At 41.9% G+C, this 14,503-nt stretch overlaps 1 protein-coding gene across 1 annotated transcript; it reads left to right on the forward strand.

The window, feature by feature from the left end:
- Positions 1-2,014: 2,014 nt before the first annotated feature.
- Positions 2,015-14,479, forward strand: rnf5 (ring finger protein 5). Its single transcript, XM_030740573.1, has 6 exons — positions 2,015-2,324; positions 9,690-9,708; positions 10,643-10,755; positions 10,833-10,890; positions 10,982-11,093; positions 12,416-14,479. Exons 1-6 carry the CDS (start codon positions 2,122-2,124, stop codon positions 12,532-12,534), a joined length of 624 nt encoding a protein of 207 aa, XP_030596433.1. The 5' UTR covers positions 2,015-2,121; the 3' UTR covers positions 12,535-14,479.
- Positions 14,480-14,503: the final 24 nt, after the last annotated feature.

A 14,503-nucleotide genomic window follows, 5' to 3' on the forward strand; every position in this document is an offset into this window, starting at 1 on the left:
TTATTAACCTGTGTTATTATTAAAAGCTGATTCAAACACTACACAGTCTTATAGCAGAGTACATGATTTGGATTTAGAAATATTTCTACTTGCTGCAAAGTATTCACAGGAGTAAATATAGTATCAAAAACACAGTTGAATTTATGTAAGCCTCCATTTCTTTTGGTGGATCCAGTAAATGGCAGAAGACACACACACACACACACACACACACACACACACACACACACACACACACACACACACACACACACACACACACACACACACACACACACACACACACAAAAAATGTTTCTTTGACTGCTCCCTTATTCACAGGGTAATTTGGCCGATTAATATTCCATCCTGACACAACTCTCCCAGGGATGTGTGTTAGGGTTACCCACTACACTGACAAACAGCAGCTTGTTAAAGGTGAAAGGGCACACAAGCCACAATACAAATACTTCGTTACTGTACTTGGGTAGATTTTTTCGGTGTCTGTACTTTACTTGAGTATTTATTTTTCTGAGTACTTTTTACTTTTACTCCCTACATTTTTACACAAGTATCTGCAAGGGCGTAGGAATGAGTTTACTATTGGGGGGGACACATATTGGAAACCCGACAGATCCGTAAATACTCTGAGCAAAGCATAAAAAAATGCTATATTGATCACGTGTCTATCGCAATACATATTGGTATTGATTTATTGCCCAGCTCTAAGATGTATACATTACATCTCATACGCTGTCAGCTCTGTTAACAGCATCACCTAACCCTTACAGTAAAAGTTTTCATTTATTTTAAAATCTGACCTCAAGCCCTATACCACCCTGTCCTTTTCCTGTCTCCTTTGTGCTGCATTGCTGCTCCTAAACATACAAAAATGTTTCAGAGATGAGGCACAGCTCCTGAACCTAAAGATGGTTCATTTTATACTGAACGAGAAAAAAATCCACTTATTGGTCACTATGGAGCAGTATTTCACCAGCTCTAGTGCGGTGTTGTACTGCACCTGGCTACCTAAACATAACCTAACCCATACTCTTATAAGTACTGTAGAAATGATGAAAACATTATTGAAAATTTATCTTAGGGAAAAAAAAAAGTTCTCACCTGTTCTTTCTGGATCTATTATAATTAATATAGATTTTATAGCTGACCTCACACCCTGAAGCTCCACCTGGCTCTCCTATTTTTTCCATGAGCCAGTTCTTCTCATGATCATATTATTTATTTAGTTTTATATTTAAAAGTAATAAGAGGCTAATACATATTTCACTAAACTAATTTAAGACCTCGTCTGAGCCTCTTCAGCCTCTCCACCTTTCATTGCTTCAACTGAGTCATTACTCTGTGTACTACCATTCTCCTCATAAGATATTAGATATGTTTAATATATCTTGTCTTACATGTTGATAAATTATGATCAGGTGTTGTGACATGTTGCTATGTTGCGCCTTCAAAATAAAAGCACGCGAGTTACAGACAGTATTTTTTTCCTCTGCAGTGTAATTTTTGGGTAGGACAAATGCGCTTGTTTCCAATATTGGGGGCCTATGAGCCTATCACAAAAACACAGTTTGTTCCAATTTCTGTAGCTGAATCTACAAAAAATTGTAAAAGATAACACAGCTCGACAGGAATAAAATAGTAATTTTGCACCAACAAGGTGATTCCCAAAGAGCTATTAGACGTAAACTTGGCATATCTCAGCATGGTGTGCAGTGTGTCCTTTAAAACTTGAGGAAACAAGTGCTTTTGCTTCATATACCGTTTTTCATGTATGTTTGCGCTTTTCAATAAATTGCTGCGGCTTTTCCTATTTTCCAAGCGAAATGAGAAGTAGCTCAAGACTTTTGCACTGTAGTGAATGCGCAAGTTATTTATTATTATTATTATTATTATTATTATTATTATTATTATTATTATTATTATTATTATTATTATTATTAGCTCGGAATCAATTAGGCCCGCCCCTGTGTCCTGTTTTTCCCGGAAACGGAAGTCCTCTCTCCTGTAGTGACAGCACCGTCAGTTACAGGAGCTGTTCCTGCTGACAGCTAGCGCTATCTCGGGTCGGGCCTCCGCGGGTTGGCTCGGTGCGTTTCTTTATTTATTTGTACAGTAAACAGTATGGCGGCCGCGGATCACCGGGCCTCGAGTGACGGCGGTCCGGCCAGCCGAGGAGGATTCCCGGCCGGGGAGAGCAGCAACAACCGCGACGGTCCGGGCGGCGGCAGCGGCGAGAGCGAGCGGGACCGAGCCACCTTCGAGTGCAACATTTGTTTGGACACTGCCACGGACGCAGTCATCAGTATGTGCGGACACCTGTTCTGGTACGTGGCGAGAATAAGGGGGTGGGGGGTTAGTTTGTGTTTGGGCTGAGTGTGGTTTGTTTGGCCGCCTGCGAGGCCTCCGTTTGGGTTGTTTCTGACGGCGGAATCACGCCCCTCGACCCTCCGGTAATCAGTCGGTTGTGAATGCTTTGTGCAGGAGATGACAACCGACAGGGATAAGAGCCTGTTAGATAACACAGAGGAAGGTTTTGAAATGTGGCTGAACTTTAACCTGTGATATAAAGCGCCTTTTTACCGCGTTTAATATTGATGAGACACCTTTTAAGGGAATTAACTGACTGGGAACAGCAAAATTAACGTGGAGCGCTTAATCCTGAGAGTCTGAAATTAGGATCTAACAGAAAACATACACAGCAGGCTTTACAGGCTGCAGGTTTGGGATTGAGCAAAGTAAATAAGGATAAAAAGGGCACTGAGGTTTCCTACTGTGGTAATATGCATTGTCTTCTTGTACTCTTGTATTCCCTTTTCTCTTCCTAGTAGTTTTTAAAACTAGTAATCATATCTGGGTTTTAGCAGTGCTGCATCCATGGACTGACACATCTCTTTTGAGTCACACATGACAATTATAGAAGCCTTGCAGCAAAAGACAGATTACTGTGCAATGATTTCTTCACTTCCATAAAGCCAGACTTCACAAAAGTGCAAGCTTTAGTGAACTAAAGCCAATTGAAATGTGGGACGGGTGGCGTGGAGTAACAGTGTTGTGCAGTCTCACATAAAGTGGAATGTCTGGTCACTGTGCAAGTGAACCATTGATCGAGGGTCAGAGGTTGTGCCGGGCGGTTAAAAAGGATGCACCACAGCAAGAGGAAACCGGGTGAGATGAAGTATTTCACCCTTGGACACCTATAGGAGTGAACCTTGTTTCTGTTTTCTGAACTGAGTGATTTCTGGCATATTTCAGGCCTGCTTCCAGAACAAAATGACTGGGTGTGCATCAGAAGGTAGTGAGGGTGATCTCTGCCTGTACGGCTTACTAGGGCTACCCTTGGAACAACATGGAACCTGTTCTAATGGTCGTCAAACCACGTCTTTATTGATATATACTGAGGTGTTAAAACTTGCCATTAGGGGTATAGGGGAGGTCATCAAATGTCGTCTTTATGGGGGAAAGAGTTAAGACTAACAGGTGGTTTATGTGCCGCAGAGTTTGAAAGTTTGTTTAAAACACAGTGGAAACATGAAGTGGTATCTCAGCTAAAAGTGTAATAAACAGCATATTTCATTTGATAAAATCCCATATTTAATTTTTGTCTATACACTCCTGACAGAAGAATGAACCCATTATAAACCTCATCCTGTGATAGTTAGGTGCCTCTGTACACCATTTCAGTAGATTTCACATCAGTCAATATGTGCATGAAGTGCTGACTTTCAGCTTTAATTCAAGTGGTTTTGCACAAGTTTTGCTTTAACAGCCATTTTTTACACATAGTAACACATTTTCAAAGGCTCAAAAGTTATTAGATAATTAACCAATGAGCAGCTTCATGGCCAGGTGAGGCCCGATCCCGCCTTATACCATGTCAGATTAAGCAGATCAAAGATAACCGCCAGTCTTTATAAAGACTGATATAAGTTTTTGGTTACACCGCCCGGCACTAATCAGAGGTCACAGCTGATTTGTGCCCGGTTTGATCACATCACGCTCTCTCTGACACATTAACTTTTGTGCTAAACCTCCCTGCTGATCATTGGCAGCTTTCAGATCAGGTTCATGATGTGCTAAAAACGCATAATGAGCAGTGAAAATGCCTTGTAGTTGTCGCCTCAGTGAGCCAGAATCCTGATATTAGAAACAGCACAAGTTTTTTTGTTTTTTTTTCTGAGAGTGAAAGTCAGCGCTGGGTAACAGCTGTGATTCTAGTCTTTTCCATCCCTGTTGACTCTGACCTTGCGCAAGGCTCAACCTTCAAACCACTCTGTGTTGAAAAAGTAAACATGCGCAGTGATGTGGTTGCTTCATTCATGAGCTGTGACTCTTGGCTGGCTCGCAGGCTGAGGCTAATGTGAGATTAGGGTCAACCCGAAGGTCATCTTAATCTTTTCTAACAGAAGTGTAGCTCCTCCCAGGGTGTGATGGGCACCTGTTTGTAGTTTTAAGTGAGGGCATGCCGTACGGATGTGTTTTGGCAACAGAAACCTGTGTGGGCTTCAACAGTGACGTGTTTGTAATTACAGAAGCTATCTCCGTTTCACAGGTGGGATGTTTTCTGAGCGGAGAAAAGCTCTGCAGCAAACACACAGATAACAGATTTTATTTTTTTTTAACTGAATAAGACCATCATATCACATCACTGGGATGGCCCCAGAAAATAAAAAATAAAATTCTGGTAAGGCTGCAAAGTCAAAGCAGGTGACTGTGGTTCTGGAAGTAGAGCAGACTGACTACCTCTAGTAAGGTCAACAGTATTAAACGCCGGCTTCTCCAGTCTGCAGGTGACTGATTGTAGTTATTTATCAACAATCTCAGCAAAACTGCCTAATGTACCCTTGTTCCCGCCATCGTCAGTTTTCAGGATTTGCCATTTTCACACATGAACACAAACAGGGCAGGACGATTTCCACGCAGCAGGAAATGATCCGCTTCAGATGTGTTCACACTGCTGGGAACGCTTGTCCAGTTTAGGCGAGGGAGCTGCCTGGATAGAGTGCACACCACTGCACGGTGCAGATATCCGACATAATGTAGACTTTTTTTTTTTTTTTTTTTTTTTTTTTTTTTCCTCTTCTTAAGCCTGTCATGTCTGGTAGATCTTGCAAGCAGAACTGTGATCTGAATGCGTTGTTGTGCCAAACATATTTGCTATTTCAAGATGAGCTCTATAGGTTCTCAATAGGCTCTTCTTGTTGATGTTTTAACCCTTTATTTTATTTATCTGAGTTATTTTTCCACATACTATGTAACAGCCAGAGCTGACAGGCTGAAGAAGAGGAAAATAAAGAGAAGAAAAAGGGAGAGAGAAAGGGAGCAAAAAAAAAAGGGGAAAGAGCACAAGTCTATTAATCAGATAGTTCATCACTTTAACATATAAAAAAATACTATCAATACTTGCAAAAATAAATTTGTGTGTGAAAAACAAAACTAACAAAGCATGTTACGCACACCAACAATTTTGTTGAGTTGTGATTGAGTGGGCGTTTGTGTCTGTGTCATGTTTGTGTCTGTGTCATGGAACTTTGTAGACTTTGTAGTCGGGACATGGCAAGTTAAAGTTAGAGACTAATGTCTGATTTGACTGTGTTGGACTTTTGTGTTCTCACATGCACCTTGGAGCCACAGTGCATGTGTGCAATCAGCTTGTGAATTACAATTCTGGTTCACTCTTAGTCCCAAAAACAAGTACAGTGAGGGCACCTACTTTGGACTTTTTGTGATTTGCAGTTGTCTGATGTGCTACAGGGCTGGGGAGTGAATCAGATGTTTATTTCAGTCACAGTTCTGGTTTCTGGCCTTCAGTGGAATTGTGCTGCATTATTTATGTTTTATTTATTTTGTAACATCGCTTTCTTTTTCCATCCCTTTTCTCCTGCTTATACAATTCAGGGTCAGGCGTGTCTCTTGTTCCTTCCTAAAAGACCAAACTCACTCCTTCTGGCTTTGGCAGGTTTCATTTAGTTTGGTTACATTTTTTTCTGTTGCTTCAGTTGAAGGAAGTTATTATTTGATTACAGATCATGTGAAATCACAAAGATGTATGATTCACATGGTGTAAAGTGTTATAACAGTAGTCTCCTTTGTAATAATGTTATTAGGAAATAGTATTTTAGGGCTACTATTTATCTGTAGAAATGACCCTACAGGTAGAGGCACAGTTGCCATACAGTCTTGTGTTTAGGTTCCCTCATTATGTGCTGATGTAATTTAGTTGCCGTGTTACTCGTATCTCCCTCTGCTCTCTGAAGTTGTGATGAAACCGAGATGATGAAACTGTCAGCAAGGATAGAAGAACACCTTTAGATTAAAGTTGCATCACTGCTACAAATCTAAATCTAATCTTTTTAACCACATTGAACTAACAGCCTTTCACTTGATCATCTGACGCTTAGCTCTGACTGTGTGTGGCCAAGTTTGCCTTCTTTAACATCAGATCTTATGGACTGGTTGCAGTGATTCTCCATCGGTAGACTCAGATACACTGAGGATCGCAGGAAGCAGCCCTGCCTGCGTATACTCTGCAGGTTCCAGAGAGTTGGATTATGTGTTATACCTTCAGAACTGCATATTGATATGCTAGCATCACACAGTTGCTCCATATTTCATGATGTGACTCTGTTCTACGACATCCCAAAGGTGCTCTGTTGAATTGACAGGTGACTTCTATTGTTCAATTTTGGTGAGCCTGTGTGAATTGTAGCCTCAGTTTCCTGTTCTTAGCTGACAGGAGTGGCAACTGGCGTGGTCTTCTGCTGCTGCTTCAAGGCAGCTTTTCTTTTCTGCCGGAGAAATTCTCACAATTAATGGAGCTGCTTTTCTTCACTTGTTCGATCGTCATGTCCTGTGATGATCTACAGCTGAGCTGCTGTTTGAAAGCTGCTAAACACCCCCCTCCCCAAGTGGTTTTTAAGCACCCCCCCCCCCCCCCCCCGGCCACACACACGCACACACACCTTGAGATGTTTGCAAGTAGCCTTATTTTCCATGGATGGATGATGCACCTGTGATGAAAACCGGTGCATCATCCATCTCTGGGGTCTGAATGAGGCTGCTTGATTTGGTGACCTCTGTGGTTTGTTGCACATTCCCAGCAGACAGCGTGGCTTTCAAGTGTTTTCCAGGAATAAGTTAATGTGTGGTTCACAATGGTGCCCCAACTGGTTCACAAAGAAGTACAAGTTTTTATGTGCAAAAAAAAAAAAAAAAAAAGTTCCTTCAGACATTTAAAGACGCGCGGCTGCAGCCAGCAGCCTCTGAAATGTGTGTGTAATATATTTGTGAGGTGCACAGAAGGGGGAAATCCTACCAAACAGTTACTGCAAATGTTTTTAGTGATTTTTAAAATCACATGCACAGTTACCAGGTTTTACTGAGGAGCTGAGGACAAAGTCTTTTCAAGAAACAGCCTCCAAATTTTGAGTCTACCTGAGGGTGCTTCCATTAAATATCAGTCAGTTGGTTCTTTGGCTGTTCAGCCTGATGAAGGACCCTTATAGATTACTAAGAAGACAGTGAAATCTAGTCTTTGCTGCACTCTTGTCTTAATGTTATGAAATGAGACTCACGTGGGGTCACATACTGTGTGGTACAGTAAGGAGGGATGTACTCTGCAGTCTGGCTTCGCTGCCACTTATTGGACACTAACCAGTTACTTTGAGGTCCGCTATACATGTGCCCTCACATTTAATCTGAGCTGAATGGGTTGATATGCTAACTTGTGCTTTGTTCAGCTGTTGGTATCCATAGGAATGCCATTCTCAGCAGCAGGCTGATAGCTGGTATTAAAGCAACACTGAACACATTGAGGTGTGTGTGTGTGTGTGTGTGTGTGTGTGTGTGTGTGTGTGTGTGTGTGTGTGTGTGTGTGTGTGAGTGTGAGTGTGTGAGAGAGAGAGAGAATGCGATTAACACAGGGTTTTGCTTCATGGTTAGTTTGGCTCAGCTGCTTGTTTAGTTTGTTTTCACATTAAGGTGTTGGGGGTTACCTGAGGTGATGAATGTTATGTAATTGTGAAGGTGTCAAAAAAACAAAGAAAACAAGCCCTGCTTGTTCCTCTGCATGATTGGAGATAAAGGATAAAATAATTACCACTCTACTAGTTACTTAACTTGGAGTTTATCTCACAATGATTTACAAACATAAAACAGAGGAGGCACTTTAGAGGAAACTTAAACCCCATAAATGAGTTTTCAGCTTTGGAGCACACATAAGGCTGTGCTTCGTTTATAAATCTTGTCAGTCTAAAAATACCTTCCAAACAGAAACTTAAATTTAAAGGGGACCTGTTAGGCTCATTTTCAACTCCATACTTTTTGCTCTTGGAATCTTGTGGAATAGCTTTGGATGATTTTAGCTCTTGCCTCTTTAAGGCCACCCTTAAAACCAGCTTTTTTCTGATTGGCTGCCCCTCACTAACCAAAGGTTAAAAAAGCGGGTGAATGGGGCTTCTGTTTTCAAACAAATGAAAGATATCCCCTCTCAATGACTTCATACAGATACATGAGCAGTAAAAAAAACAGCTAGAAACTGAGCCTTTAGAGCAGTCTGAGAGCTGAGCTTTTGGCTCACAGAGTATTTGTACCAGTAGCGTTCCATCAGGGCAAGCAAGGCAGCACTGCTTCCCCAGTGAAATGTGAAAATAGATATCACTTAAAACCAAAGTGGAAGCAACCTCTCTGCATCACAAACAACGTTCTGTTCCATAAGCTTCTCTTATTGCCTTTTTCCCACCATCCTTTAAATTACTGCCATCCTGTGGCCATAGTTGGCGATTGTCTCTGAAAGCAGGCTTAACTTCCAGTTCGACTGGAATCTATAACACCTATCGATTTCATGGGTGTCCATGTCCTGTTAACAATGGCTTGAGCTTGTCAAGCTGAGCGGCCAACAGCTTTTTCTGGTTATTTGCGCCTGTCCATTGTGGGTAAATCTGATAGGCGGCTGGTATGCTAGACAAGCTACCATTCATCATCTCTGCTGGCCTTTCTGGGACAGTCACCACAACAGAACTCTGTAATGATTGACACTGGAGAAAAGCTGGTGACCTCTGTGCACTGCACCTCATCATCCGCATCCAATCACTTCCATTTTGTTATAATACCACTAACTGTTGACTGTGGAATATTTAGTTGCGAGGAAATTTCATAAAAGGATGCCACCTGTGCAACAAGTCCAATCACAGTATCATGTTGGAATTCACTGAGCTCCTGAGAGCGACCCATTCTTTCACAAATACTTGTAGAAGCACTCTGCATGGTTTTATACACCTGTGGCCACGGAAGTGATTGGAAGATCTAGAGTCAATGATTTGGATGGGTGAGTGAATACTTTTGGCACTATATGTTTATTTCTGATTCAAGGTTGGGGATTTTAACATGGGAGTTTGTGAGCATATCCCCCCAGATTTACATCCAGCGCTCCGACAATGCAGCGTCAGGTTGGCCTGGCCAGCAGTCTTGGCAAACGATGAAGCCAATTAATATAAACGATGGGGTGCAGTTTAATGAGCAACCTTGTGAAGAGCAGGTTTTTCTGTGAATTAAAATCCAACATGGACGTTCCATCTGTTACATAAATGGCTCTGGGAATGTGGGTGTTGCTGTTGACATTTTAAGAGAAAGCTGCTGTTGTGAGAATTCAAATTAAGTTTTTCTTGTTTGTTTGTTTCTCTCTCTCTTTACAGCTGGCCCTGTCTTCACCAGGTGAGTGTTTCTTATTTCCCGTAAACATGCAGGTGTTTAAAAAAAAAAAAAAATGCTGTGATTGATGATACCTCTGCTCAGGCATGAAGCAGGGTGGAAGTCGCTAACCTAGGTCACATAAAATAGAGCAGCAGCTAAATAAATGAGCTGATAAATAATTTTTCAATTTAAGTTATTAATTTAATAAAAACATTAATGAAATTCTAAATATTTACCTTTAGAATGGTTTTTATCATCATACTTTCAGTATTTTCAGTATTTTTCCAGATTTACAGATCTACTGGCTGTCAGTTGTTAATTTAAGCTGCTCACTTTATACCTTCTCATTTTGGCACATATTGACTTTGTTCTGACTGATATTTGACTGAATGTTAAATGTGTAAATCAGAGGAACGTCATCTTCAGCCCTGCAGTCACCGTATAGTCCTAACATTTGGCTCAGGATTATTATTATCTTCATTTTAAGGGGTTATGCTAAGAGGGCAGTGAGGAAGACCTCAGTGAAGTAGTCTGAGCATGTCCACGCAGTCCTGAGAGGAGGCCTGTAATCAGCACAGCGAGTTTAAAACACCCCACTCTGTGTGTGTGTGTGTGTGTGTGTGTGTGTGTGTGTGTGTGTGTGTGTGTGTGTGGCATAAGGTGGTGATGTAAGGTGCATCTGTCAGTTAATTTAATGCAGCTTAAAGATGCTAATGTACTTACTGCCTCCTTTTACTGTGGCTTCCTGTCCCACTCTCCATTTTAAAGATGTCGCTCTTCACGTCTCTCTCAGTGTAGAGGGTTCAAGTATTAATAAAGCTTTAGAAAATGTAGTGGGTAGCTTCGCTGTGGTTTGGTGCTGAGGTTCCACTCTTAAATCAATAAATAAAGATGGGTTTGTGTGACCTGTATTACAAACGCTTTGACCTACTTCTCGCTCTGCTGCTCCTCTCAGTGGTTGGAGACGCGGCCCAGCCGGCAGCAGTGTCCCGTGTGCAAGGCGGGCATCAGCAGAGAGAAAGTAATCCCGCTGTACGGCAGAGGGAGCTCCAGCCAAGAGGACCCCAGGTACGCTGAGCCTTCCCTGTGTGTGTGTGTTTGGTTTTTGTAGCTGCTTTCTGACCAGCTGTTTCTGCTGGTTTTAGGTTGAAAACTCCACCTCGGCCTCAGGGGCAGAGAACAGAGCCTGAGAGCAGAGGCGGGGTGAGTCCGTTTATCGCTTCAGACTGTTTTTAACTCTTTAAAAAAAAATGAGCTTATTTTAAAGCTTTGCTGGATTTCTGTCTGTGCTCAGATGTTCCGCGGTTTCGGGGACGCTGGCTTCCACATGTCTTTCGGCATCGGTGCGTTCCCCTTCGGCTTCTTCACGACAGTCTTCAACGCCAACGACCCCTTTCACAGAGCAGGTAAGACGTCAGCTTACAGCAGCCGAACATCAGACAGAATTAATCTATGGTTCTTAATATCATATGTGAGGTGTAAATAATGTGTACACTAAAGACAGGGGTCAAGTTTTAGGGTCAGTAATGGGCCCTTTATTTATTTTTTTTGTCAGCATTGTTTGAATGAGCGTGTCCTTTGAGATGCAGGTTTGTGTGACTTGCTTTTTAGGATTTTAATCTTTTTTAAGAATAAAACAAATTTATCAAACAGGATGTTTTACATAAAGGTGCCTTTCCCCCCTCTACTTAGAACAGCCCATGTTTGGGTTGAACTGCTGTACAAAAACCCATCACAGAATTTTTTTTTCCCCCTTCTTAGAATTTCTGCTTATTTTTTGGATGCTTATCATTAATAATTTTATATTACCAGACATTTATTAGGATTTACTTTCACTTTTTTTTTTTTTTTTAAATTGATTTGTATTCATATAATATTTGTATTTTCTTAACTGGATGTGTATGATAATAGCAAAAAATGGAAGCATTAGCAAATCTGTAGCCAGGCCTGAATAAATAGACTCATCTGAGTAATTTGCATCGGTTCTTTCTGAGCATGCAGTAACACTGCCCTCTAGAGGTCAAAATGTGCTTTTAGTACTTTCTTATGTTCCAGTTGACCTTCTGCTTAATCAATGGTTAGTTTAAAAAAAAATATTATTTGTGGACTATAAGAGAGGTGTTTTTTTTAGTCAAGCCTTATGTAAATTTGGTCCTTTCAATCTCGCCTCCTTCTGCACCTTTACAGTTCTCAGTGCTGCTGCTGTTTTCAGATCGCTCCTTGTGAATCCAGCTCTATTTGTGATGTGCCTGAACTTGATTTTCATTTCTGGGATGAGGCAGACTTGCAGAAAGCCAGATCAGTCAAGCAAAAAACAAAAAATGAATGCAAGAAACCCTGTCTCTCTCCCTCTCAGATGTCTCAGGATGATAAAATGGGGGGGGGGGGGGGGGGGGGGGGGGGGGGGGGGAGGGGACAAAACCTCTCCTGGTTGTGGTCTCGTCATGACGCTCCTCCTTCAGGCTTGGAGGCTGTGGATTCTTGCATTGAAGATTAGAGACCCCGCTCTGATTACCTGTGATGATGCCTGACATGAAGGTGGGGGTCAGTTTGGTACAGCATGTGGTCAGAGCATGAGCGGTCTGAAAACAGCTTCCGAACTGGAAGCAGTCTAGAGGTGCACAAGGAGGCCTCCTCAACGAGCAGACCAGTACGATTTAAGAATGATTTAGAAAGCAGCATGCACACTGCAGCACTAACCTTCATAACCCTTCTTCTTTACCTGTAGACCAGTACGCAGGTGACCACCAAGGCAACGGTAACATCAACAACGGCAATAACAACTGGCAAGACTCCCTGTTCCTGTTCGTGGCCATCTTCTTCTTCTTCTGGCTTCTGAGCGTTTGATGCGGACCAGGTGGCGGCTACATGAGTGATACTGATGTCTGGGAGGGAGGAGCGCATAAAACAAACAACAAACACAACTCGTACACTTAACTCGAGCCACAGACACACACTCACGTTACATTTTCTAACCGGGGAGAGAGACAGTGGAGCGTGGTGTTTGAAACTATGAATACAGCAGTTTGATTTTCACTTCCTCATTATATCAAATCACTTCAAGACACCCCCCTCCCCCTGCTCTTTATTTATGCAAGAAACTCACTGGAAAGTAGTGCTGCGCCAATCCCAAAATAAGTTAGCCCTCCCAGTCCGCACACACCTGTAGATAGATGCACGGAAAGAATACAGAGACAGTATTATTTGATCAGGCTGAGCTATGGCAGAGTTTAGTTTCTTTTGGTGCCGAGCCCTACAGAAGAAGAAATTTGGGTGGAGGGCAAGGAGGGGTGGCGTGTTCTTTAAAAGGCCAAAGAGTAGCAGATCATTCACACAGTGTGGCGGAGGCTGAGTAGTAACGTTCCCGTTTATGGCTTCCTGTTCTAGAATTAGCGGCAGACAGAAGCGGCACCGTCGGATGCGTTTTTCTAAACATTTGTCTTAACAAAAACTGCCTTTGCACTGTGAAGTCGTATGTAGACGGAGCTGCCCTAAACGTCGGGGTGCCTGTCGGTGTTGGACCACTGTCAGCTTGTAGTTTCTCGTATATTGCAAAGCTGGAAAAATGTGTAAAGGGTTGTTTTTCATACCCATATGAGCAACTTTAAAGAAAAACAATGTGAGATGCACAGTTTAACTGGCTGGTTACTTAATGTCAGCATAACAAGGGGGCCGAGGCATTTAACACACAAACCATTTGCAGGATTGATGAGCAGCAGTTCGGTGAACTGTTCCCCCTCCCCCTGCGTGTGATTTAAAAAAGAAAAACCCTAACACTTCCTTTAATTTTCCTGTTTGTGTGTGTAAACCTTACGTATTTGTACATATGGATATTGTAAATTTTTACGTGTTTCTGACTGGAGGACCATTCGTGGAGAGCAAAAGAGGAGGAAATGTGGGCCTTGAGATGATTGAGTAATGCGAGAAATGATCGGCTTCCTGCTTTTCAGAGCGCCTTTGTTAAAAGGGAAAAAAAAAACAAAGTAAATAAGCCCCCCCTCCTTCAAAGTTTGTCACCTAAGAAAGAAGTTTGTTGTTTCCTGCTAAAAGTGGTAATTTGATGAGGCTTGGTGCACAATGTTGTTCTCCTTTTACTGTACAGCAGAGTAACTGAGTGACATGAATTCAGTGTGTTAAAAATGTGAAGTACAAAGTGCTGAAAGACCCCAATTCAGTCTTCTCTTTAACGTTCTAGTCTGAACTGGGCCAAAATAAACAGAGTTGGACAGGTCTTTATGTCTCATGTGTCCCCTGTTAAAATCTCGCACAGGTACCCAGAATTCAGCTACAAAGATGTGAACTACTAGGAGTCTGATAAGCTCACTCCTTCCTCAGATTTCTTTCCTTCTTCAGGCCACAGTAAGTTCTGCCTGTGACGTGTACAATGGGTCAAGGCGAACTCAGCTGATCTGTATCCAGTGAATCAGGTCCTTAGCACTTTAAGGTTCACATCGGGGTCAGAGGTGTCACTGCCGGGGGCTCATCTTTTCTTTTCTTGCCTGTTGAAGCTACACTTTGTATTATGAAGCTTATGTGACACTAAAACAAGTGATGGAAGTCTTTGGATAAACATGGAAACAGTGCAAAATCAAAATGATCTAGGAAATTAAGAGTTGATTAAAATATTGTCCCATTCTGTGTCATCATTTTGTATCATCATTCTCAAAGGACTGAATTTTATTGAAGTGGACATCGAAATGATTAACTTACAGAAAATTGTCTCAAGTTATTCACTTAAAGCTTCTCAGATGTGATCACTTGCTGCATTAAAACCTGACTGTTCTTTTCCTTATTTTTCATATTTTCTTTTTTTTAT

The sequence above is a fragment of the Archocentrus centrarchus genome, chromosome 11 (assembly GCF_007364275.1).
Source record: "Archocentrus centrarchus isolate MPI-CPG fArcCen1 chromosome 11, fArcCen1, whole genome shotgun sequence".
In the NCBI taxonomy this organism is placed as follows: domain Eukaryota; kingdom Metazoa; phylum Chordata; class Actinopteri; order Cichliformes; family Cichlidae; genus Archocentrus; species Archocentrus centrarchus.